Source organism: Poecilia mexicana, unplaced genomic scaffold (assembly GCF_051168715.1).
Source record: "Poecilia mexicana isolate PSO_F unplaced genomic scaffold, ASM5116871v1 scaffold_4, whole genome shotgun sequence".
NCBI classification, from domain to species: domain Eukaryota; kingdom Metazoa; phylum Chordata; class Actinopteri; order Cyprinodontiformes; family Poeciliidae; genus Poecilia; species Poecilia mexicana.
The window spans coordinates 7346946-7371463 of NW_028263373.1; the positions used below are offsets into that span (position 1 = coordinate 7346946).

Genomic DNA, 24518 nt, shown 5'->3' on the forward strand with positions numbered 1-24518 from the left:
TGTAAATTACCCACGCTCAGTGATTTGTTCTTTTCTCTCTCTCCCTCTTTGGCAATGCAGAGAGCGAGTAAACAAGAGAAGAGTAAAGGACATGGTGAAAGAGTTTACGCTGCTGTGCAGAGGTCTGCACGGCACAGAGTACGCTGCTGAATACTGAAGCACTGCCCCTCGAAGCGCCCAGCTAATCGTAACCTTCATCCTCAGTGCAAATGCCCAGATGCCACAGCAACAAAGTTCTCTCCAAACCCATAAAGACATCGAGAAACGATTGTAACGATAATCCATCCAGCCGCAGGACAAAGGCACGGAGCCAAGTTCCAGCCCAGAGCTGCCGTCGGATCAGTGGACAAAACTCCAACTCCCAGCAGGCCTAAGAGAGCGCCTCCTCCTTGCTGCATTGATTCTTTCACTGTTAAAAGATTGATTGCCTCTTCCTCCTCTCTTTTCTCCTTTTTAAAGGTCATTTTATTGGAAGGATTTTGAGCAGCACACACAGCATGCTGCCTAACGCCGCCTCCTATCTCTGGCTTGTTCTGCCTTTCTAGATCTTCCTGTGGTTCCCTAGGTTTGTTTCCTGGTGATTAGCATCTATATGAAATGGTAGTGGTATCGTACGTAGCTACTTGACATTATTTTTCAAAGTGAACCAAGGTAATTATATAAATGTATATGTAAATACAAATAGGTGGTTTCAGTCCTGCTGCTGCTGCTAATGGGATACAAAGGAGCATTGTTTAGGGGGTGTGGGGGTCGGGGTGGGGGGATCCTGCAGGAAGTTAACCCAATATTTGCTCCAGCTCATGCTCCACCCTGTGATATCTCTGCGTTTGCCAAATTATATTAATTGTTTTGTGATTTTTTTTTTTTATATTTGTTTTATTAAAAGGCCTTTTATGGAGTGCGAGTAGAGAAAGGTAGACTGAAAACCACAATACTTGGACTTTATACAGTCAAATAATTCATGAAGCCCTCTTTATTAGGGGCTGTACCTCATGCACGTGTCATCCTACCCAGTCCTGCTGCAGTCTCGCTCTTTACCATGAGGTAAAGCAGCATTGCTGAGAACAATGGCAGGAGGGAAACCGGATCCCGGTAACCGGCGCCATGATGGAAGCTGCTAAGAATGAGACTAGGCATTTCTGACAGTGGGCTGCTTAGTCACTGTAATTGTGCAAAAATATTAATCTGAGTTGTGCATATTAACAGGTACTGCTGAACACTTGCGTATTTGAGTGTACGAGTGTGATCGTATCTGTATGTACGAGAGGTTTGCACATATGTATCTTTTTTATTCCCCCCCCCCCCCCTTCCCCACTTGTTCAGTGCACTTATATTGGACCTATGGTACAAATGCATCGTTTTCTTTTCGCCTGGTGTTCAAAGAGCCCGTTTTGTTCTTCAAGCCACGCTCACTCAGGCAACCCTCTTCAGAAAGACTGACCTGGAGCATCTAACACTCCTCGAACTCTCATCGCCTCTTTGTCAAACCAGACTCATCCATCCGTGTCCTTCTCACCAAGCCCTTCTATTAACAAACGCTTGCGATCAAGCTACCCAGAATCCTCTGGGTCACTGCCTTGGAGAGGGTCAGAGAGAGCCGAGCGACACGCCGTTAAGATCGCCCGATAGAGTTTCCTCACGCCGACATTCTGTGCTCATCCTTTACGCCTGTGACGCTACGGCTGTAAATTAAAACTGTCTTTGTGAATCAGCAGCACTCGGCATCTAAACGTACCTTGTGATCTCTGATAAAACTTTCATCTCAGTATAATCCTTCTGTCTTATCCGAGGTGCCTGCAGACATGTAGCATGTATGTGTTTCGGGACGGGAGGGGGGGTTTTGGGAGGGGGCGACAGTTGACGAAGACAGAGACCCAAGACAGGAATCACTTTTGATCCAAGCCACTTCGCTTTAGTCCAATTAGTACAATGAACGTCTTGCCGTTCAACACTGATCCCTGGTTTGTTTTGTGCTCTTAGTCTAAAGTGAGAGAAGGAGCGCTGTTTATCACAGTCTAGAGTTGTAGGCGGATGAGAGGTGGAAGGAATTAAATGTACAGTGGTCTTTTTGTACCTTGGCTTTAATTTATTAAATATATCTGAGACTGCAGCTATTGACGTCTAACGGTTGTGGATGTTTTTATTTTTCCTCCTATCAGCACTTCTGTCAAAGATGTTCTTGTTTTTCTAGATGCTGGCTCAGATTTAAGAACATTATTTTGCATGAGGACAAATATTGAATCACTTAGGTTTATAAGATTGCACCAACTTCATTCACTTAAAAAGAATTCATCCCGGCTATAACCAGTTTCTGATAAGCCTATGCATCCATAAATACTAAGGTAATTTATAAGTGAGATACTTTAGGGTGGGTTTTATATCTAACAAATGTCCAGTGATATTTAAAACACAGTTTTCATGCAGTTATTGTTTTATTTGTAACTGATAAAGAGATCAAGTGAAATTCTTTGACAATTCTTTGCCTGCAAACCTGTCAAAGTCTTCTAGACAATTTTCAGCAGAAGTAGCAGATGATGCAGCAGGTCTGCAGGAAGCATGGTTGGAAATTGAAAAGTATTTTAAATGCAACATATCAACCTGACCAAATGGTTTTTATAACAACTTGGCTTGGGAAGAAAAATCTTTGGCAGTTCCGTTCCAGTCTGCCTTGTTCCTCTTCACAAACTGTTCCGAGCTGTGATGTTGCCAAACTTTTCATAAAATCCATGCATTGCTTTCTGCTAAAACCTTAAGAGCAGCCATGCAGAATGCAATCACGCGCATTTGAAGGAGGATTTTGAATAAAAGCATAATGTAAGTGGTGCTGAGTGGCTCAGTTGGTGGAGCATGCGCAGTCGCTAGTCCTCGACGCGGTTGTCCTGGGTTTGATTCCTGCCGGCCTCCTGTCTAATAAAGGTCACTTGTGCCAAAAGCAGTAGAAAAAAAAAAAGACATGACGTAATTAGAGAGTGAAAAAATATGGAAAGCACTAATGGCTGTAGTCTAAGCACAATGAATAGTTGCCTTATGCGATGTCACCCGAGGCAGATGCGTGTTGAAGCTTGTTTTATAGGAAGGTTGACGTTAATTTAATTAATACTGTTTACAACAAAATTTCAGGAAAATGTATTGATTTATTATGAAGGTTTAAAACTATGAAAGAAGTGAAGTTATGGAATAAAATGGATAAATTAAAGTTTTATTCGACAGAACTTAGGCTAGTTGGCGTGAAGCTCATCTGTTTTTACAAACAGACGGAGAGGCGCGGTGGTGAGGTGATGCATTCAAGGTCTTCCCAAATTGTCTGACATTCCAGGATCATCTCCCTCAACGATCCCCAGCTGCGCATGCGTGATGCGGTCAGAGCGGCGCACATGTGAGTGCTGATCTCCGTCCATCCTGCCCCCTGCCAGCCTGCGTTGCTGACCCATAAGCAGACAACTTCCAAGCTTTCGTTCAGGAAGACGAGTCTTGTCCAGATCTGCGGTGACTGTCTCAGCTTTCCATCCTAAACTAGTGAAGCTGCTGCACGTAAGTTAGCTTCCTGCTAACTCTCTGATCCATAGCTTTCAATAAGTAACTCCCCCTCCTTTTGGATATATTAGTGGTGTTACTCTTCATCTTCTTGCAGTCACTCTTGTACTGTTGCTAATTGCTAAACTCGTAGTTACCGTGAAAAAGTGTGTGCGTGCTGAATACATGCTTTATGCAGTTTGCTGCATAAAACTCCTGATTTATGCTCCCAGTGTTTGAATCACGACTGGCAGAGGAAGAACTGAAGTGAAAGAGCTTTGAAATGAGTACATCTCGTTAGATAGGGTTTCCTCTAAAAACAACTAAAAGAATCAAACATGATGATGTGCATGAGGGAAGCAGATATGCATTTTAGTAACAAACTGATGCTGCATTCAAAAAGAGAAAACATTTTTTCTTATTCAGAGCTTGAAAATCTGACTCTGTTCTTTGTTGTTTTTTTTTTTGTCTTCACTCAATGCTGGCGGTTAATCATAAACCTCTTATTCTTTTCACTGAACGTAGAGATTTATATATATATTTTTTGTTGTTATCTTGCTAAAGAATGAATTTGAGTTTATCAGTCAACGCATCTAAAGCAGGACAGAGGACAGTCCTGATCTGAGTTCACTCTCTTGATTAGGGGGTTTCAGTATCAGGGGTCGCCTTTTGTCAACATTTTATCTGTAGAAGCCAGAGTTCTGCTCATCACCATGTTGTCTTTAACTATGCTGCTGAACTGGTCTTGAGTTGAGGCAAACTTTGCGATTTATCAGTTTCACTTCAAAGTTTAGCTTAAAATTATTTTTTTTTTTTAAGTAGATTTATTATTCAGAAATGATCTGTGCTTTATTTATTGTCTAACTTGTTTAAAAGTACTTTATCAGTCTTTAATCTAAGGCTTAAAATGCACTGTGGAAAGTACATAAATTTAATTTGAAAAGTAAACTTTTCATATTTATGTATACTTGATTGTGATTGTCTCTTTTATGATTTAACACACAGCTTCGTTTGAAATCTGATTTGATTAAAACTATATAAGAAGTGACGTGAATGCCCAAACTATTACAATAGTTATATTTACCCAATAGTTTGGGTAACTACTGACAAAAAAGAAATATTTGAATAAAAATATGCTTCGGTTTCCAGAATTTCATGTGTTTGGGGTAAAAAAAAAAAATCTGAATAAAATTATAAATTATTCAGATGTTATGAATCACAGCAACATTTAATTTCCCTTTGGGATTAATAAAGTATTTTTGAATTAAATTTGAATTGGATTTGAACCTTGATTTGCTACAACAGCTCTGTTTTAATTTTTGAACCACTGACATAAAACCAACAGATAAATTTGAACTCTCCCTGAAATCAAAAAGGGCCATTTCATCTCATTTAGGGTCTTTAGATTATCTTAGATCAACCATGTCTGGTTTGGTGACCAAGCAAAGAATTGACTTTTGTTTTTTTGTTTTTTATTTTTTATTTTGCATTTTTACAAATAAAGTAAAATTAAAAGCGATCACTAGTTGAACTTTAAAGAATCTGTATTGAGCATACATTTCTAGTAGAGCATAAATGAAGCGTACTTAAGTTGCCATACGAGATGCTAACTTGAACATTATGTTTTCAGCATCTTTGGAACATGCAGAAAATAATCTAAACATAAACTAGGCTGGGGTTTTTTTCTAAACTTGCTTCAAAAGGGGAATGCTTAACAGGCTCAGTGCCTCGTTAACTGGATTTTCTTCTCAGAAAAATGGCCGTCCTGAGGTTCTACAGCGGCGAAGCTCTGATTGGACGAGCCTTGCAGAGGGCAGCAAAGCTCTTCCCTCACCTGTCCATCACGACCGAGCTGTGCTACAACGTGGAGCTGACAGGTGAGATCACGCCGATGAACTCGCTCTAGGAACGGCGGCCTTCCACCTCGCCCTAAATGCTCTTCCTGCTCTCCTCCGCAGGCTGCGAGCGTCTGGATGCGGCGCAGACGGAGGTTCTCCTCTGGTTGTTTCGTCCTCCTCTGCAGGCGGAGCCGCTGTCTGACCAACCGAGGCTCACGGAGGGAAGCGGGGACAAACTAGTGGAGATCGGACCGAGGTGCTGCTCATGACTTCTGCACACCGGAGGCTGACATTTCATTAGCTTTAGTGTAACAGCATACAGCATCCTTAAAGGTGGCGCAAAAAGAGAGGGGTCTCCTTAACTAATCCTCTTTGCATAACTAGACTACATCCTCCAGAGGCCTGGTTTCTACGTCTCACTGAATTAGCCATGAAGGAAGGTTGATTTGGCCGAATATTCAAGACCATTATTCTGTGAAGTGGGTTCACAGTTTATGCATTTTAACAAGGTCCTCACTGTGTTTTGGAAGAGAAGCAAGTCCACATAATCACTGATTCTCCACTGAATTTGCTCAAGAGGTGTAGGTTGTCTAATTTTTCCGCTGTCAGATTATGCAGCTGCAACAAAAGCTAAATTTGTCTTGGGGCCCTTTCTCTACCAGCAGTGCTAATTAGCAAAGCCAGCATAGTTTCCTAATTGGAATCTGGTCCCTAGGACAGAAAGTGTGAAGCCTCACTTCCACACACAGTCTCTGGTTTCCCATGGTCAGCAAAAGAAAAAATGTTAGCTTAGCCCATATCTGACCTGTCGGTTTCATGTTGTAGCTCTGCTCATCGTTTTGTAGCGAGGCACTTGGTGAACTGGTGAAAATGTATTCATTTATTCATGTAATGAGGCTGGGAGGGTAACGAGACCAGCATGAATATTCATCCGCTCCTTTTAATGAATATTCATCAGAATGCAGGCCACTGAGGTGAGACACTTTGAACCTCAACGTGTGTTAAGTGTGCCGTAATGTGGTTTGCTTTAGAGGAGTGACATGAGAATTTGTCAAAATGTTTAAAGTGGAAATGGACCAATCAGGTATTTTCCTGGCCAATATGTCAAATATTTGTCAATATTGGTTATTGACCATAGCAGCCTTATTAATGCTGCGCATATTTCCATATATTTGCATCCCTAGAAAGTGGGGGTCGTTCTGAGTTGTGCGTCAGCTTTTTTTTTTGTCTGTGTGTTTTCAGGCTGAACTTCTCTACCGCCTGGTCAACGAACGCCGTGTCCATCTGTCAGAGCGCCGGCCTCTCCAACGTCACGCGAGTGGAGCGGTCCCGCAGGTTTCTGATCAAGGTCGCTGAATGTGACACGGGAAGGTCACGATTCCATTTTACTCCTACTTATTTATTTCTCTGAAGCGACCCGTCCGTCTCCTCGTCAGGCCGAGAACGGACGGAGCGCGGGCGAGCTCAGCACAGACGTGAAGGAGCTGATCGAGTGTCTCCATGACAGCATGACGGAGTGCGTCTATCAACATCCCATCACCTCCTTCGCCGTGGAAACCGCGCCGCAGCCGGTGTTTGAGGTGGACGTCCTGGGGAAGGGCTGCGCCGCCTTGGAGACGGCGAACAGCGAGCTGGGTGAGGCTTTTTGGCAGCGCTGAGGTCTCCGCTGCTCTGCTTTTAGCTCCACACACACCGAGTCTCTGGTGTTTATACCCTGCTGTGACATCTCTCTCTCCTCCTCTCTCTCTTTCATCTTTCTTCATGCCCTCTTTCCAGTCTTGCAGCTCGCTGTAAGTACTCGGTGGAGGCCGTAACGTCACATGATGCATGACATTCCCACTTAGCTCGTTAAGTCACAAGACGATGAAGCCGCTGCTCATTATCTGGCATATCTTGTTTCTGTGTGCCTCACTAACGTAGTGAAACCAGCAGACAGGCCTGCTTTATCAAACAGACCAAGCATGCTGGACGTGGTGTGACTTGTGGAGCAAAGCTGAAGATTTTGTGGTAAAACTGAAACATTCTGCAAAAAGTATTCGCTTCTCTTAAACGTTTAAACATTTTGTCACTATACAGTCGTGAACTTTGTGTATTTCAGTGAGGTTTGAAGTGATGGGCCACCACTGAGGAGGAGGGTGTAGAGATGCAGCTCCATGTTCTCCATGTTCTCTAAACACCTTCACTTGGCGCATCAATATGTTTTGCTATGAATTATGACAGCTGTGTTATACTCAGTCACATTCGGGGGATTAAAAGACGTAAATCCAGCCAAACCCATTTGGTCATTTTATTTTGCTTTGCTGTGGAGCAAAACATGGTTTATATTGCGAGGATTATTTGATCAGATTACCAGTCATCGGACGCATCAGAGCCAGACTGTGTTGGGTTTATCCTCCCTTGGAGAAGTGTCGGTGTGTGTCGGTGTGTTTGCCGTTTATCCTTTTTCTCTGTCTGAATCGGTTCACGCTGCCTGGTTTTGCCTTGGTGTTTACGCTGCTGTCTGTGTGCGTGCTCCAGGTCTGGCCTTTGACTCCTGGGACCTGGACTACTACACGTCCATGTTCCAGAGGATCAACAGGAACCCCACCAGCGTGGAGTGTTTCGACCTGGCTCAGTCCAACAGGTGGGGCGGAGGAATCGCCCGAGCATCCTCCTCGTTTTACGTTTCTGACTCGGTTCCCATGCGTGTGTGTCCCTCTGTGTCCCAGCGAGCACAGCCGCCACTGGTTCTTCCGCGGGCGGATGGTGATCGACGGGCAGGAGCAGCCGGCCACCCTCTTCAGCCTCATCATGGACACCCAGCGGCACAGCAACCAGAACAACGTCATCAAGTTCTGCGACAACAGCAGGTGGCGTTGGGAGACGCTCGCGGGCCCGTGGCCCCAGGCCCCGCCCGCTCTGTGAAACGTTTCATTTCTGTGTCCAGTGGCATCAGGGGCGGGGAGCTGCGGTGCATTTACCCAGCAGACCCCTCGGAAGCTAGCCCGTACGAGACACGGCGCTCTGTGCGACACGTCATCTTCACCGCCGAGACGCACAACTTCCCAACCGGTCGGCTCTCACTTCCGCCAGTCAAAGTCACAAGTAACCGACGTGGCTCTAGTACAAAATAATGATGCTTAGCGAACTCTGAACCTCGCAGGTGTCGCGCCGTTCAGTGGCGCCACCACGGGGACCGGAGGTCGCATCAGAGATGTCCAGAGCGCCGGGCGAGGAGGGCACGTCATCGCTGGGACTGCGGGATATTGCTTCGGAAACCTGCACATCCCAGGTAGCTCACTGCGCCGTGGGGACCAACTGCTCTAATGGTGGCAGGAAATAAACATTTGTTTGTTTTGAACTTTATTTTTTGAGCACTTTGAAAACCTTAAAGGGAAGAAAAACTTTCATAAAGTACAGATGGATCTCAATATTTTAGAATATCATCAAAAATCATCAGACAAAGGGTGTTTATTGTGATGTAATGCCCTGGACGATCATGCGGAGTATTGTTGACTTGTTGTTACTTGACCAGCAGATAGTTATTGACATTCTGCACAATAAGTCACAAAATGTTATCTCTGACAGATGAACTAAGAGGAAGTTGAGTGGAAGGAAAAAGTGTGGTAGTGAGCGATTCACAAGGCGTGGACTCCAACAGCAAGAGCTGCTGTGTATGGTTATACTTTTAGTTGGTGGTAGTACCGTATTTTCCGCACTATAAGACGCACCTAAAAACCTTCAATTTCCTCAAAAGCCGACAGTGCGCCTTATAATCCGGTGCGCCTTATATATGGACCAATATTGAGCCACAACAGGTCCAGCAACGGACCTTACCACAGGGGCCGCGTTTCATTGGCTAATGCCCATTTTAGATCACAGTGCAGCTACCACGTGCGTGACCGTCTCACAAACACAAGCTACAGTAGTAAACATATGCTAATGTACATTGTGGACCATCAAAACCATGAATGCCGACTTACCCAGCCTTGCAAGAACAATAGGCATCAGTGATCTTGTCCACAGCTATATTTATGCTGAGGGTGTGAGGATCTGCTGTTTTCCTCATCTATCGGTAGCTTTTAGCTGTGACGCGCACAATGTTGGAGGCATCCAGTGGCTCAAACACCTTGATGTCGTCCAAAAAAGATGACATGAACTTGTTGGTTCCCCTGTCCATTGTCGTGGCTGATATGTTGTGAAAATCCGGCAGAAATGCTACGCTAATTAACTCAGATCGAAATGAAAGACGTCATGTTTACACAGACATGCAGTAGGCTGCTTACGTAGTTGGTCCACTACGGTAAGCAGCCGCCAACTTCTTTTTCCCCGTAGAAGAAGTAGTGCGCGGTGCATGCTGGGATAGTTGTCAGAACACTGGTTTGTTAATAAAGTTTGATAATACATTTAAAGGGGGGGAGGGGCAGGGGAAGAGAGACAGAGACTGCAGCGGCAGCGTGTCGGTTGGTCTGTGTTACCCAGAAAGCACTTGGGCATAATATCGCAACACCAACACCGTGAGTGAAACAACGGCTGGGCCAGCCTACTATATAAAGTACTCGGGGACCATTTCTTTATTAATGTGGATGTGTAATAATAGAGTATGAAGCGTCTATTCTATGCGCCTTATAATGCGGTGCGCCTAATGTATGAAAAAAGTCCTAAAATAGGCCATTCATTGAAGGTGCGCCTTATAATCCGGTGCGCCTTATAGTGCGGAAAATACGGTAGTTACTTTTTTCAGAAATTTAATTTATTAATTTCTCTAGATGGAAACTATAACCATTAATATTCTCAGAAATAGTCAAATAATAATAATCCTATGTGCAATAAATAAATATAAGTTAAACTTCTCAACTTGAATTGCTGAAATAAGCGAATATTTAGGTTTTACCTTATTTTCCTGAGATTCACCTATAATTCCAGAACAAAGGCCAGTGAAGTTGGTCAATAAGGTCTGTAAATCATTTCTAAAGCATAGAGTTTAACCCAGAAGTTTACACACACCGAATAAAAACACTCACAACTTTTTTCTTTTCTCACTATCTGAAGTTAAATTAGACCGGAGTGCTCTTGTTTTAGTTTAGTTAGAATTACCAAAATAATTTGTCTTTCCTAAATGTCAGAATAATGGCCTTTCAGCTTTACAAACCTAAGTGAAGGCGAAATGTTCATCCTGGAGAGGAATAGTTCTCCAGTCAACCTTTCTCCAAACTAGACTTGCGTTCGGGATGCACGATATATCGCAAGTATATCATCATTATAATCCCACTGTGTGCAATATTCATATTGCAGAGGATTGTTTGGAGTGCAATAATTGTTGGCTAATACATGTTATGAAGTTGAATTTCTTACGCTAATGTAATATTTAGCCAGGTGGTCAGAGTCTGGATACTAATGATGACCAAAATGCTAAAAGTCATAACGTGATAGAAGCACAGATGAGAAGTAGAGAAAAGAAGAAAATCTTGACTAAAAGAGACTGAACATATTTGTTCAGTCACTTTTCTAATTCTCCATTTTTTCCCCCCAAATTCTGTAAGCCTTGTGTGGTCTGACGTTGTGCTAGACTTGCTGGTGTTCCCACCTGCAAGAGGAACAATAGTAAATTATAGTAATTTAGGAAAACTAGTCTTACAATAATTCATAAAATCATTTCAGTTTCAATACTTTTCTCTCTGTCCTCGCCTGCAGGCTACAGTCTTCCTTGGGAGCAGGAAGGTGAGGGCTGGGAGTATCCGTCCAGCTTTGCCCCTCCACTGCAGGTTGCCATTGAAGCCAGCGATGGAGCTTCAGACTACGGCAACAAGTTTGGAGAACCTGTCCTCTCAGGTGAGAGAAGACGGTTTTGTTCTTCAAGTTTGAGTTAATTCACACAACTCGGGTAATAAACGGTGTAAAACTAGTAGGTTTAATATAAATAACTACTCAAAGGTTCTATTTATTAGAGTAAAAAACACTCCAATCGATTATCTAATAACATCCGCTTAGACCTCCTTTCAGTGTTGTAGTTTGGCCTCCGTCCAGGAGAGGGCACGTTTTTTTTTTATTCAGTATGTAATGAAAAATTTGTTATGAAAAATGGTTGACTCTCTTGATATACAGTGGGGGGGGTTTAAACGGCTGCTTATCAATTGTTAATTGATCAATAAGATCCGTCAACTTTACATTAATTCATTAATCAAGATCCTGCACTGCTGTCTGCAAAAATATTTAATATTTGTACTGAGGATGTTGGGGATTGCCATACCAACATTTCAGGAGATACTTAATGAACTTATATGTCTGTAGGGTGTTTGGTTACTATTATCTTAGAGTCTTCTTCTTCTAGGTTTTGCCCGTTCCTTTGGCATGCGGTTGGCTAACGGAGAGCGGCGGGAATGGATCAAGCCAATCATGTTCAGCGGCGGTCTTGGATCGATCGAGGACAACTACGTGAAGAAAGAGGAGGCAGAAGCCGGTAATGTCCGACTGTCTGCGTGAACTCAAGCAATCCATTCTGCAGCTATTTTTACAACGCGCATCGATCAGTGAGTCACTCCGTCTCCCGTCGCTCCTCTTCTCCGGCTGTTTGCAATCAGGGATGGAGGTGGTGAAGATCGGCGGGCCGGTGTATCGGATCGGCGTGGGAGGAGGAGCGGCCTCTTCTGTTCAAGTACGAACCACGGACAGGCTGGCAGCGTGCTTACGTGACGCTGATGATTTTTGCAACGAGGAAGCTGTTTTCTTACTGCAGGTGCAAGGAGACAACTGCAGCGAGAGGGACCTGGGAGCGGTCCAAAGGGGAGACGCTGAGATGGAGCAGAAGATGAACCGCGCTCTCAGGGCATGCCTGGAAAGAAGCAACGGCAACCCCATCTGCAGCATCCATGATCAGGGAGCAGGAGGAAATGGTTCGAGCTTCGTGGAGTTTGAAAGCATTTTAAACTTTGAAATGAGAGGCCGAGCGCTGACGCGTGTTCTCGTCTTAAGGTAATGTTCTGAAGGAGCTCAGCGAGCCAGCCGGCGCTGTGATCTACTGTAGTAAATTCAAGGTAATGGGCACAAACATCTCAACTTTTGCTCAGGTTTGCACATGAATGCAGTTGTGTTTTGCACCAAGGGTCGGAAACTCGTGGGTGGGTCGGTCAACAAGCAGTGCCAAAGCTCTGCCATGTTGTGGTGACAACAACACTCTTTAGTGTACATGCTGTTACTGAAGGAAGACCTAGAGGTAGCCATTTTCAATATCAGTGAGATGCTTGAAGTAAAGCTAGAGGAAGGAAAGAAATGAAATGTTTTCAGTGCTAACATTTTGTGGTTTATCTAGCCTGCAGGAAAGATCAAGACTTTAAGCAGATAACAGGAAGGCTCAGTGGAATATGGCTTGCTTGCTTTCATTTAACTGAGTTTTTAACAACTCTGTCCTGAAGCATTCTGGAGTTAAAGAGCCTTTCAGAAATGTCAGAGTTAAACTGTCGACATTCTCAAGGAATACACAGTCTGCTGTTTCAGTAAGGCTGGCTGTGCTAATCGCTATTGTAAGGTGCTAACCACAGTGTTAGCTGTTGGGCTGCCTCTGCTGCTTATGTGTAAAGACTATAAAGGACTGATAATGACAGGAAGAGCAGAAAAAAAACATCCTACATTATATTCTTAAATTTGAATAAGAAATATTAAAAATATCAAAACTATAGAGAGAGAGAAGAGTGCCAAATTATAAATAATTAATGACTAAATTAATCAAATGTGTAATAAAAAAAAAACTTGACATAAATATAGAATTATTTTTATAAGCCTCAATTAACTGTAGGGATTTCATTTTTCAGTTTTAAAATTTTTTATTATTTAATAAGTTATTTATTCATTTTAATCTGCCACTCTTCATTCTGAACACAAAACCACATCATTCCCCTCTTTTTTTCTTTTTTTTCTGTGTGTGCAGAAAGGCGACCCCACGCTGAGCGTTTTGGAGCTGTGGGGGGCCGAGTACCAGGAGAGCAACGCTCTGCTGCTGCGGCCGTCAGACAAGTCGTACCTGCAGAGAGTTTGTCAGAGGGAAAAGTGTCCTGTTGACTTTGTGGGACGCATCACAGGAGACGGAAAGGCATGCTTCATAACTTTTTTTGTCCACTGCGGCGTTAAAACGTAGCGGAAAATTGTACCGGGATGGCAGCAGCTTGTTTATCTTCATGTGTGTGTGTGTTTTTTTTTTTTTTCCACACAGATCGTTCTGGTTGATGACGAGGGAAGCGACGGCGATCGGGCAGACGGCGTCCGCCATCCTGTTGACCTGCAGCTGGAGTGGGTTCTGGGCAAGATGCCGCAGAAAGAGTTTCGGATGGAGCGCCTGGCCCCCACCCTTCTGCCCCTGAGTCTTCCTGCTGAGTTGACGGTCAGAGACGCCCTGCAGCGGGTTTTACGTTTGCCTGCTGTGGCGTCTAAACGCTACCTGACCAATAAGGTGGTGTCTTTTGCCAAAATAGTTATTTATATATTTTTTTTATTGTTCCAACATTTTGTGACTCTATCCCCACTTTGCTACCTCCCTCCTTTAGGTGGATCGCTCTGTAACCGGCCTGGTTGCCCAGCAACAGTGCGTCGGCCCCCTTCACACCCCTCTGGCCGACGTGGCGGTCGTGGCTCTGTCACCGTTCGGCCTGCAGGGGGCGGCCACGGCCATCGGGGAGCAGCCCGTCAAAGGCCTGGTTTGCCCGGCGGCGGGGGCCCGGATGGCTGTCGGAGAGGCTCTCACCAACCTGCTGTTTGCCAGAGTCACGGCTCTGAAGGTGAGACCACCAAAACTACCAGCAAACATGTTGTGGAGCTGAAAGTCCCGACTGATGCGACGACTTTTCAGTTTCTGAGATATTTCAAGTTTCCGTGCCGCATTTCAGGATGTGAAGTGCAGTGGGAACTGGATGTGGGCCGCCAAGCTGCCCGGCGAGGGGGCATGTCTGTGGGACGCCTGCAAGGCCATGTGTGAGGTCATGGGTCAGCTGGGCGTGGCCATCGACGGGGGCAAGGACTCTCTGAGCATGGCGGCCAGAGTGGGGACAGAGACGGTCAAAGCGCCAGGTACCCACACTTCAGTGCTTCAGTGCAAGAAGATCCACGTCTGGTTTATAGAAGCTCATGTAGGCTCGGCAGTCGCACTGTACGAACATTTGAGCAGCAACCATCATCATTTACGTTCCTCACCGTTATTTATGCACCACAGAATAGGCAAAGAGAATTTTCTTACAGATTTTAAAAGGACAGCATCGCAAGAAGAAGAAAAAGATTAAACCTAAAGCTTCACACACAAATAAAGTCTCTGTAGCAGTCGGGATTTTGATCTCTTATTTTCCAAAAGTAAACATAAACCTCATGTTTTAAGAGTGAGGAGTAGCAAAATGAATCCAACAGTACAGTGCAATAGTAAGCTGTTAAGAAACATAAAATCTGTGTGTTTTTACACAGTATTTTTGTCTGGGTTTTATAGCAAATATCTTAGTTTTGCCTTACATCCAGTGCACTAACTTACAAGTAACTCTTCAGCAAGATATAGGTGCTTGTTTTAAGTCAATAGTTTCTTTATTGATGAAAAAGTACTAGATCCACTAGCAGATTTTTTTTTTTACTTAAAACACAGGAAAATCAGTGTAAAATCTGCCAGTGGAGCTAGAACTTAAAAAAAAAAAATCAAAATTAGTATTACAATGGCCGACTTCCTGAGAAACCCTCGGCTCATTCACTGCTGTCTGAAAGGTTTTTCTGTCTCAGATGCTAAAATTCTGATGTTTTCTTTGTATCAACCGTCCTTTTGTGTACATGCGCAAGTTTTTTTATTTCCTCTTTGAATCATCCATAGCAGTCAACCTTGGGCAGTCTGTTCTATTTTTAAGCAGTCAGCCCTTCTACCCTTTAAAGTAAATGAAATATAACCTGAAATCAATACATCACTTGAAACCGTATTTTTGCTCCGTCATGAACTAATAACACTTCATCTGTTCAGCCTCACGGTCAGAATGAAATATGTCCCAAAAAAAACGGCCGGGAAATCGCCTATAAAATCCTGTCTCTGCACGTTTCGTCCTGTGTTTTTGTCTGCGTACTCTTAATGTATGAGTTTCAGAATTTAACAGGATTTAATCTGCTTCAGGCGCTCTGGTTATTTCTGCGTATGCCGTTTGCCCCGACATCACAGCCACAGTGACGCCGGATCTCGAGGATCCAGATGGGAAAGGTGCGATATGCCGACAGAAGCAAAGGATGAATCCATCACTCTGATTGATTGAAAGCAGGATTTTTGACCTGAATTGACCATAAGCCACACTTTCCACAACGTCACAGTGTTTGTTTTGTGTTTTTTTTTTTTTTTTTTTTACCCCTCTAGGCGTGTTGTTGTGGGTCCCAGTCAGTCCAGGCCGCCACCGTCTCGGCGGCTCTGCCCTGGCTCAGTGCTACAGTCAGCTGGGGGACGTTTGTCCTGACCTGGACAGGCCTGAGTTCCTGAGCGCCTGCTTCACCACCACCCAGAAGCTCATAGAGGGTCAGTCTGCCAACACATTCAAACTTTTAAGTACGCAGATGAACACATGCAAGTGTTTGCTTTGGTTAAGTCTGCCTAGGGTTTTTTTTTCCCCCCCCCTCACAACTTGTCCTTCATTAGCTATAATCGTACCGTGATAACACTGCCCCCTGCTGGTTTGGTTGTTTATTTCAGCAAATTAAAGGCTGCCATTGATTTCCATCAGTGATTTTTAGAAGCCAGAGTATCAGTTTTGTTTTATTATTACAAAGCTGAAGTTTTTTTTTGTTGTTTTTTTTTTCCTCTTCGCTCAGATCGTCTCCTCAGCGCAGGACATGACATCAGCGATGGAGGCCTCGTTTCCTGCCTGCTGGAAATGGCTTTCGCTGGGAACCGCGGGTTTGACGTTGAGCTCTCTTCAGACGGATCCGGAGGTGAATGAGTGGATTTGTTCTGCTTCGCTGTCATAAAACATTCAGCCTCTTCAGGTCCTTATGCTGCTAAGACCTTTTACAGGCGCTCATCATCAAAACAGTGAGAAATCTCTCCATTTTTACACAGGCATTAGAGATATTCGTCTTAAAAACTTGAATTAAATGCCACCAACTTTCTCACAGATACTATTGTAAGAAAATCAGATCAGGTTTTATAAGAAGTGCAAATATGATTCTTGCTTTTTCTGCAACATTTCTGATCCACATGTCTGTGTTTCTATAACTATTAACTACTCAAATATTATAAATCCTAAACTACTCTTTAAGGGAATTATTGAGTTTTATTAAAATTAATTCCTTTCAATATCAGGTTAAATGTTGAGGGTTTTGTTTTTGTTCAGACTTGAGCAAACTTGAGGTTTAACGCAGATATTTATTCTAATATTTCTACTTATATTTAAACTACTTAAGTAGCTTTTGCATTAAATTGTGTCCATTCAGTTATTTTTTTCAATAAAACCTATATTGCAGATCCTTAAAAAGTACACAAAATTAAGACCTTAAAATGTATTAGATTCCCTTTTTTTTTTTTTTTTTTTTTTTAAAGTATGTTTGCCTTAAATGCAGGTGCAGGTTTTTCTGCTGCAGCCTGCTCACAGTATTCACTCTGCCTCCTCTGCTTTACTCAGTCAACTGTGGCGCTCCCTGTTTTCTGTGCAGTGATGGAGCTGCTGTTCAGCGAGGAGCTGGGTTTGGTTCTGGAGGTTTCTCAGACTGACCTGGAAGCCGTCTGTCAGAGATACAGGGATGGAGGCCTGCGGTGCCATCGCATCGGCAGAACCTGCGGCTTCGGACCAGAGGCTACGGTGAGACGTCCGCAGAGCAGGCCGAGACCCTCTTCTGTTCACACCGATTGATTCTCTGATGCCCCCTCCCCGTCGGTTCCCAGGTCAGGGTCCGGGTGGACGGACAGGAGGTTCTGTCCGAGTCGCTGCCCGACCTCAGGGCTGTTTGGGAGGCAACAAGCTTCCAACTGGAGCGTCTCCAAGCCGACGAGCTGTGCGTGAAGCAGGAGGAGGAAGGGCTTTCCAAGAGGACGCAGCCTTACTTTAAGCTGACCTTTGACCCCTCTGAAACTCCTAGCATACGGCAGCTCGGTAAGATCAATATTATATTATATATAAGATTATATTGGTGTTGTGAAATATTCACTTGCAAAATATTTACATGTGTCAAACGTTTGATATTGTGTCACATTGCAATCACAAATGACAATGTTTTTTTTTTTATTTTGTTTTAGAGATTTTCTATGGTAGACCAACAGAATATAGAGCATAATGGTGGGATGGATTATTTCACAGCTTTTTACAAATAAAAATCAAACATGTTGTATTGATCTATTACTCTGTATCCCTCAAAACTACATTACAATTAATGGTTCTAATGTGAGGAAATATTGAAAAGTTGAAGGGGTAAAAGGATATATTTGTAAGTTTTCATATCTCATGGTAAAGTAATCCCAAAGTTAACTTTACTGAGTCAGCAATTTCTGCTTTTCTTCCTTCAGCTGCAGGTTTGCCACGTGTCGCCGTGGTCAGAGAGGAGGGCAGCAACGGAGACAGAGAGATGTCCGTGTCTCTGTTCATGGCGGGCTTTGAGGTCGATAACAAGCGCCTCGCAGTCATGTGCATGCGCGTTCACTTCCTGGTTTAAACGTAACCCTGGCTGTGCAGGTTTGGGACGTCACTATGCAGGACCTCTGCTCCGGATCCGTCACCCTCCAACCTTTCAAGGCGGTCGTGTTCGTCGGAGGATTCAGCTACGCAGACGTCCTGGGATCAGCCAAAGGTGAACCATGAAGCGATGCTTCATGACAGGATGCCTGCAGGTGCAGGGTTCCTCCTACTAGCAGTTTCTTTCTTTTCTTCAGGCTGGGCTGCCACTGTGGCCTACAACCCCAAGGCTAAAGCTGAATTTGAGCGATTCCAGCGGAGGGAAGACACCTTGAGTCTGGGAGTGTGCAACGGCTGCCAGCTGCTCACCCTGCTGGGCTGGGTGGGAGAGGGAGAGGAAGGAGCAGGTGAGATCAGACCAGAGCGCTAACGAACAAAGAATATTCACACTGCCTCGGATCCAAATGTAGGAGCTCAGAAATGTCTTATTCAGCGACAGAAAAAGAAATCCAACTATTTTAGGGCTAAAACTAACGATTGTTTCAGCCCTTAGGTTTTTGAGAAAATAGCCACTTATCAGTTCATCGTTAGTTGACCGATAAGATCAAACATCTTTCGATTAACTCACTAATCGATAACTTGCATGCCGATTAGGCTGCTTAGAAATCTTATTACTTTACTTCTCCCATTTTGTTTTTGTCTAAATGTTTTTTTTTTGTTTTTTTTTTTGGTTAGACTCTGAAGTGGTGCTGACCCACAATCGGTCCGGCCGGTTTGAGTCGCGTTTTGTGAGCGTTGGGATCCAGAGTTCGCCGTCCATCTGGCTGAGAGGCATGGAGGGCTCTGCACTGGGAGTCTGGGTCGCTCACGGAGAAGGTAAAAACTCTGAGCCTCATCGGATCCTTTGGGTTCGTTCAGAGGTTAAAATAAAAATCGGGTTTTTACATATTTGCTTCGCGAACAGCTCTGCTCACTAGTAGGTTCAGAGAGCACAGCGTCAGCAGCCATGTTTGACGTTTGTCCACTCCGCCCTGCAGGTCTAATGCGATTCCGCAGCCCGTGGGCCCAAGACCTGATCACCTCCTCTGGTCTCGCCCCTGTCCGTTACCTTGACGACCAGGGTTCCCCCACAGAGGAGTACCCTCTGAACCCTAATGGCTCCCCTCAGGGCATTGCAGGCCTGTGCTCCAGGGACGGAAGGCACCTGGCCATGATGCCCCACCCGGAGCGCTGCACCCTGGGCTGGCAGTGGCCCTGGGCCCCCAGGGACCTCCGGCCTGCGCTCTCACCCTCGCCCTGGCTGCGCATGTTCAGGAACGCAGCCGCCTGGTGCAGCAACGCAGATTAATGTGATTCTAGTGCTGGTCAAGTATTACAGGATTCAACTTTTCACTTTCTGCTACATGACTTTGTGTTTTTAGTGCAGTTTTTGAAATCAGAGACGGTGAAGAACTCAAATGTTTACATGTTGAATCATCTGACACTAATGTTTGCTGGAATGATCAGCTGCATCCTTGAAACATTTAAAACTAATCTTCATAATGAATTTGTTTAAAAAAAAAAGTTTTCTGGGACTTAAATAAAGATGAATGTTACAGTACAATAAATAATCTTTATTTTAACCATAAAAACAACTTCCTACAATGTCACATATGTACAGGGAAAACATCACAGTACTGGCACGATGGCTGTCGTCTGCAACTTGCTACATTTACAGGTTAAACTTTAAAGGATGAGATTTAAAAAGTCTTTTCCAATATTGCAGCAACTAATTGACGCTCAGGAGCGACAGCCGAACCGCCACACTGCATTTGAACGCATCACAGTTACATAAGCTCTGTAAACACTAGACAAGCAGGCCTGGAATCCACAGTCTGAGGGGATCAATGGTGTCCGGCTCTTGTCAATATTCTCTCATCTGCTCATGCAACGAGGCAGAGAGCAGAAATCTAATAAAAGTCCATTTCAAACGTCTTGCGGTCGAGCAGCATAGAACTACAACGAGCTCCCCATGACTCCCTGTGAGGTCGTTCTGTTCGGAGAGTGTCGTCCGCCGTCTGGCGCAATTTGCTGATTGACGTTAATGACGCAAAGGAGCAGCAGAATGACCACCACCAGGTCATCCAGGACCCCCAGCAGTCCGCAGAGAGAGGGATCCGTTTCCAGGGGGGTCATCGATGACGACGACGGCGCGGGGTCGACGGAGATGGACACCACAGTGCCAACGCAGCACAGGGCCACCCTGAAGAGGAAGAGCCAGACGAGGCTTCCCATGGTGCCAAGGCCACGAGCCAGTAACTGCAGAAGAAGAGGAGCGTCGCAGAGGTAGTCTGTCACCTGGAGGGGGCGCAACAAAGGTCAAGTCGGACCAGAAGACATGTCAGAGGGTTTCACACAGGGAAAAAAAAAAAAAGAGCAAATCTAAAGTTTAACCCGATCCATGTGGTGTTCTGTTCTGATCAGATGAGATCAAAGTTTTTTACACAGATTTAAAAAGCTAGAAAAATGGATGGAGCTAAAAACAAGGAAATCGAGCTGAGTGACGTTATCCCTCCACCTTTTTCAAATCAAACTAATGGTGTGGCAAAAACCTTTATCTGCTGCCATCATTTTAAAGATATTAATGAACGTTTCCAGAGGTCATCAAAAGTCAACCAGCACACCTAAATCAAAAAAGAAAAAAAAAACTGCTAGAAAAGTTTAGCTGCACAAACCAGTGCAAACAAAGCACTATTGATTTATACCAATTTTGTTTGGGAGGGGGGCTTAGCTTCTTTCTGGTCCTGAATGCATCGTCTCCACTTAGCTATGACATCATCAGGGTGCTTTTCTAAAAAAAATACCTTTTCAAAGGGACTGCAATTTTATCTGCTTCCATTTTACTAATCTGCCATGCTCCCATCCTCCAAGAAGCCCATTTGGATTTCCTAACAGCGGTACATGAAGGAGAAGAGCCTTCTGGGAAATCAATTACCTTCTGGCTCTGCCTTTGTCAAGTGTTAACGAGGTCCTCTTTCGTGTGCCTTTTTTATTTTATTTTTTTAGAATGAAATAAAACTTTTGGGTTGCATAAGAGGTGCTCTCATTACCGAACCCGTTGTGTGCAAATGTAATGAATCTCATCTCAATCTCGTCTGATATTGCAATTCATCGCTGTGAAAGGAGTCGTCTTAGTGCAAACACTGACCCTTCGCGGGGCTCCAGAGTAGCGTTTGTTGTAGTCCGTGATTTCCCCGAGAACTTTCTTGGACTGTTGATCTGATCGGCTCTCCTTAAACAGGTTGCACAGCACGCTGACCTGAAAGAGAGACGGGCTGCTTTTTATTACAGGTCTGACGCTCGCCATGCGGCTCGTAAATCTGTCACGTCAGTCTACCTTCTGTCTGCAGAGGGGACAGCTGACTGCGTCCAGCCAGGAGCCATGTCTCCAGTAGGTGAGCAGACAGCTAGCTGCGGAAACAAACACGACCTTTTAAACACATTTGTCACAAAATGTCAGTTGATTAAACAAGGTTTCGGTTTTCTAATATCTGTGGAGAGTCTAGACGGGCGTTAACGGTGAACGTGGCGGGGAGAGCATGTGTTTTGTAATCAGTAGCTGATAGCGTCAAGGTTAAACAGGAGTGGGTTTATGTCATAAATGTTATCACTATCCAGATGTAAAGATTTCCAAACATGGAAGCCAAACGATTTCTTTCCCAGCAGGACACGAGAACCGTTGATAAAGTAAAAAGCCTGGCTGAAGTTTATGAAGGTCTCTGGTTGAAGTTCACTCAGAGAGCCGACCCGTCTTCACTCATCTCCTCACTGCACTAACGTATTTATTAGGACTTTATGAATAATATTTTTCCAGTTTTGGTTCTTCAAGTGAAGATTAACTCTGTGAACTTCTGTGCATCAATAAACCACAATCAGGGCCCCTACAGCTGCTGTACACTGATTCTGAATCACTTGTTGACCAGCGATATGCTGTGCTCAGCTCAAGGATTCACACATGAACTTCTTCACCTTTACAACATCAATGCATTTAATGCATTTCACTGGGAAATGCATCTTCTGGTACTTTGAGGTGCATTTCTTCCACGTTTCAGCATCTAGAGACTAAAATTTGCCTATTATTATTTGCAACATGGGTCAGAGTGACTTTGAAGAGGTCCTTCTAACTCATGAATATGTTTTTGATTAAATCATTCTGGCTTTAGAGACATTGTCCTGCTGGAAAATGAACCTCGGCTCCAGAATAACAGCTTCACAAATTGGTCTGTATCCCTACAGCATCACACATCCACCATTATATTTTCAGGATGATGTGCAGCGCTTGCTTTCAACCATATGTGAAGTTTTCCATGGGCATAAAGAATATTTCATTTTGGTTTCATCTCATGCAGATTTTTATCTTCATACAATAAAAAACTTTATTTTCCCCCCTCACTTTTAGTTATGCACAACTTTGCGTTTGTCTGTCACTTAAAATTCCAATAAAATACATTGAAGTTATAATATGAGAAAACGTTTACTGTAAGAGTGGATGGGTCACATTGTGTGTTTTGTGTGATCTCGTACCACAGAATAAATGGCCGCAGTTGGTCTGGACTGGGAATGTGGCCGTCTGCAGGCACACTGGGCAGTGGGAGTCTCTCGAGCTCATGGATGGACAAGACTGCATTGATTCCTAAAGAAAGACACACGTAAGGAAATTACCAAAAAAAAAAGAAAAAAGAAAACAACAACCAAAAAACAAATGTATAAAAGCATATAGAGGAGAATCAGGAAATCCTCTGAACAAGTGCAATGGGTTTTGTCTCGCGTCATAAAACGCTTCCAGAGACTTTGTGTTTAGTTAAGGTTTAATAGGCTCATATGAGGAAATGCGGGATTGTTCCAGGCTTTGTTTGGCAACAACTCCCTGAGGCCGATTACAACCCCTAATAAAAGTTGTGATTATTATAGGGTCGGACAATGGATGGCATGAGGATAATCACGTACTGAAGAACCTGCAGCTGCAGCTGTGGCTGTGTGTAACAGTGACACTCACCTTATGGCAGCTTGAGTGCATTTTTAGCCGCTGGCTTTGTGCAGGTCGAAGCTGTGGATGACGCCAGGTGATCCTGACCCACTTGATCTTCAGGGTGCAGATGGAGCAGTCTGCAACATATGACATGACATGACATAAATGTGTCATAAACATGAGCTCATATAGCTGCCAGTGGTGAGATACTGACAACACATCACTACTGACTTGAGCTTGATAGGAATGATTAAGCTCGAATCTTCTCTGATTGTGGCTCACACTCATATTGATGCTCTGCAGTCTGACAGTTTGCCTACAGTATTTAAAGGCTGCAGTATACATGTCTAAAACTAAATAGGCTAACATTGTCACCCATAGTGTATTTTTATACAGTTTTAAGCATGACAAGTATAAAGTGCATCCACAATGAACAGGATTGACATTAAACGGTAAACGCATCAGAACAACCTCTAAAAATGTCCTAAATAAATCCCATAACTTTACATTTCTACACATATGAATTAATTCAGTCATTTTGGGAAGAGCAGGTTGGAGTCTTTGTTCAAGAAAACACGAGGAAGTGCGACGTACCTGGACTGAGACGAGCGCAGCGAGGTCGCGGTTCTCGTAAAAGCAGACGTGTTCAGCAGAGAAAGGTACAGTCTCTGTTTCCAAGCAGGAAGTGAAGTGCTGCCTGACAGCATTGCAGCAGATAATAAATCCCAGCTGCTCGTCAATGATTAACTACACCCTCCAATATCAGACGGAGGCCTTTGGTTTAAAGGTAGCGCTGCAGGCGTCGGGTCAATGAGACTCTAGAGGAGCTACAGCAAAGAAGGCGTTTAATTTAGTTTAAATAGGACTGTGATTATTAGTGTTTGTAATTTAAAGAATAATGAACTGTATCCGTTTTACTCTGGTCACTGATAAACAGTTTGGATCATATGATCAGTGAGATAAGTTTCCTCCCACGCTTTGTTTGGTGGGTAGGATCTGAATTAGCCAATCATTTACTTTTCGTTTGCTCTGGCAAACCTTCTCCACTCAATATTTCACTCCCAACGAACTCCTGGTTATGAAATCCACGAAGCAGGCACCAGCAATGATGGGATTTACCAGAGAATTTAAACTAAAGACATCAAAAATGATCTTAATTACTACTTTAGGTTGCTAACAGACCCGTGCAGGCGTTTACAAGTTTAAAGTATTAAAACACCTGTCCAGATTGAACTCAAGGTCCAATTTTAATTTACACAAAGTATGAAAAAATGGGTTCAGAAAAAGTCGAGACATTTGCTTCAGATTTTTTTAAATCTAGCCAGACTCAAGCTTGTATTCAGAAAACCCTTACACTGATCAGAGGACATAAAACTAGACAGATCATTTTGAATGTTGGAATCAAAGTAAAATTTAGCGTCCCATGTTGAGGAAGTCATTGTTTAGCCTCTGTTTGACATCTTCTGATGCAAGGTCTCCATGAACTTTGCAAGGATGTCTGTTTCCATGTTGCCACTGCACAATGCAGGAAGCCTCCCATCGACAGGCTTGGTGAAGATACAGCAAGCAAGTGATGCAAAC

At 43.9% G+C, this 24518-nt stretch overlaps 3 protein-coding genes across 3 annotated transcripts in view; 2 read left to right on the forward strand and 1 right to left on the reverse strand.

Annotated features, from left to right (window-relative positions):
* The window catches only part of LOC106920696 (importin-13), a 29899-nt gene extending 27789 nt beyond the window's left edge, over nt 1–2110 (forward strand). The window contains exon 23 of the mRNA XM_014991866.2: nt 61–2110. Within this exon, the coding sequence (XP_014847352.2) occupies nt 61–157 (97 nt within the window). The 3' untranslated portion in view covers nt 158–2110. The remainder of the gene's footprint in view (nt 1–60) is intronic.
* On the forward strand, nt 436–19539 carry pfas (phosphoribosylformylglycinamidine synthase). Its single transcript, XM_014991847.2, has 29 exons — nt 436–565; nt 3317–3531; nt 5266–5390; nt 5472–5607; nt 6594–6699; nt 6788–6986; nt 7869–7974; nt 8060–8200; nt 8278–8402; nt 8494–8622; nt 11025–11162; nt 11662–11790; nt 11912–11985; nt 12067–12223; nt 12303–12364; nt 13255–13416; nt 13537–13773; nt 13868–14098; nt 14207–14387; nt 15454–15537; nt 15688–15843; nt 16137–16256; nt 16977–17122; nt 17206–17413; nt 17824–17915; nt 17990–18104; nt 18187–18336; nt 18665–18805; nt 18967–19539. The coding sequence occupies exons 3-29, from the start codon at nt 5270–5272 to the stop codon at nt 19275–19277; spliced, it is 3957 nt and encodes a 1318-aa protein (XP_014847333.2). The 5' UTR covers nt 436–565; nt 3317–3531; nt 5266–5269; the 3' UTR covers nt 19278–19539.
* Nucleotides 19522–23777, reverse strand: LOC106920722 (E3 ubiquitin-protein ligase RNF170). Its single transcript, XM_014991914.2, has 6 exons — nt 23532–23777; nt 22965–23074; nt 22493–22601; nt 21306–21379; nt 21117–21227; nt 19522–20266 (listed from the first exon to the last, which is right to left on the reverse strand). Exons 2-6 carry the CDS (start codon nt 22983–22985, stop codon nt 19925–19927), a joined length of 657 nt encoding a protein of 218 aa, XP_014847400.2. The 5' UTR covers nt 22986–23074; nt 23532–23777; the 3' UTR covers nt 19522–19924.
* Between the last annotated feature and the right edge of the window lie 741 nt (nt 23778–24518).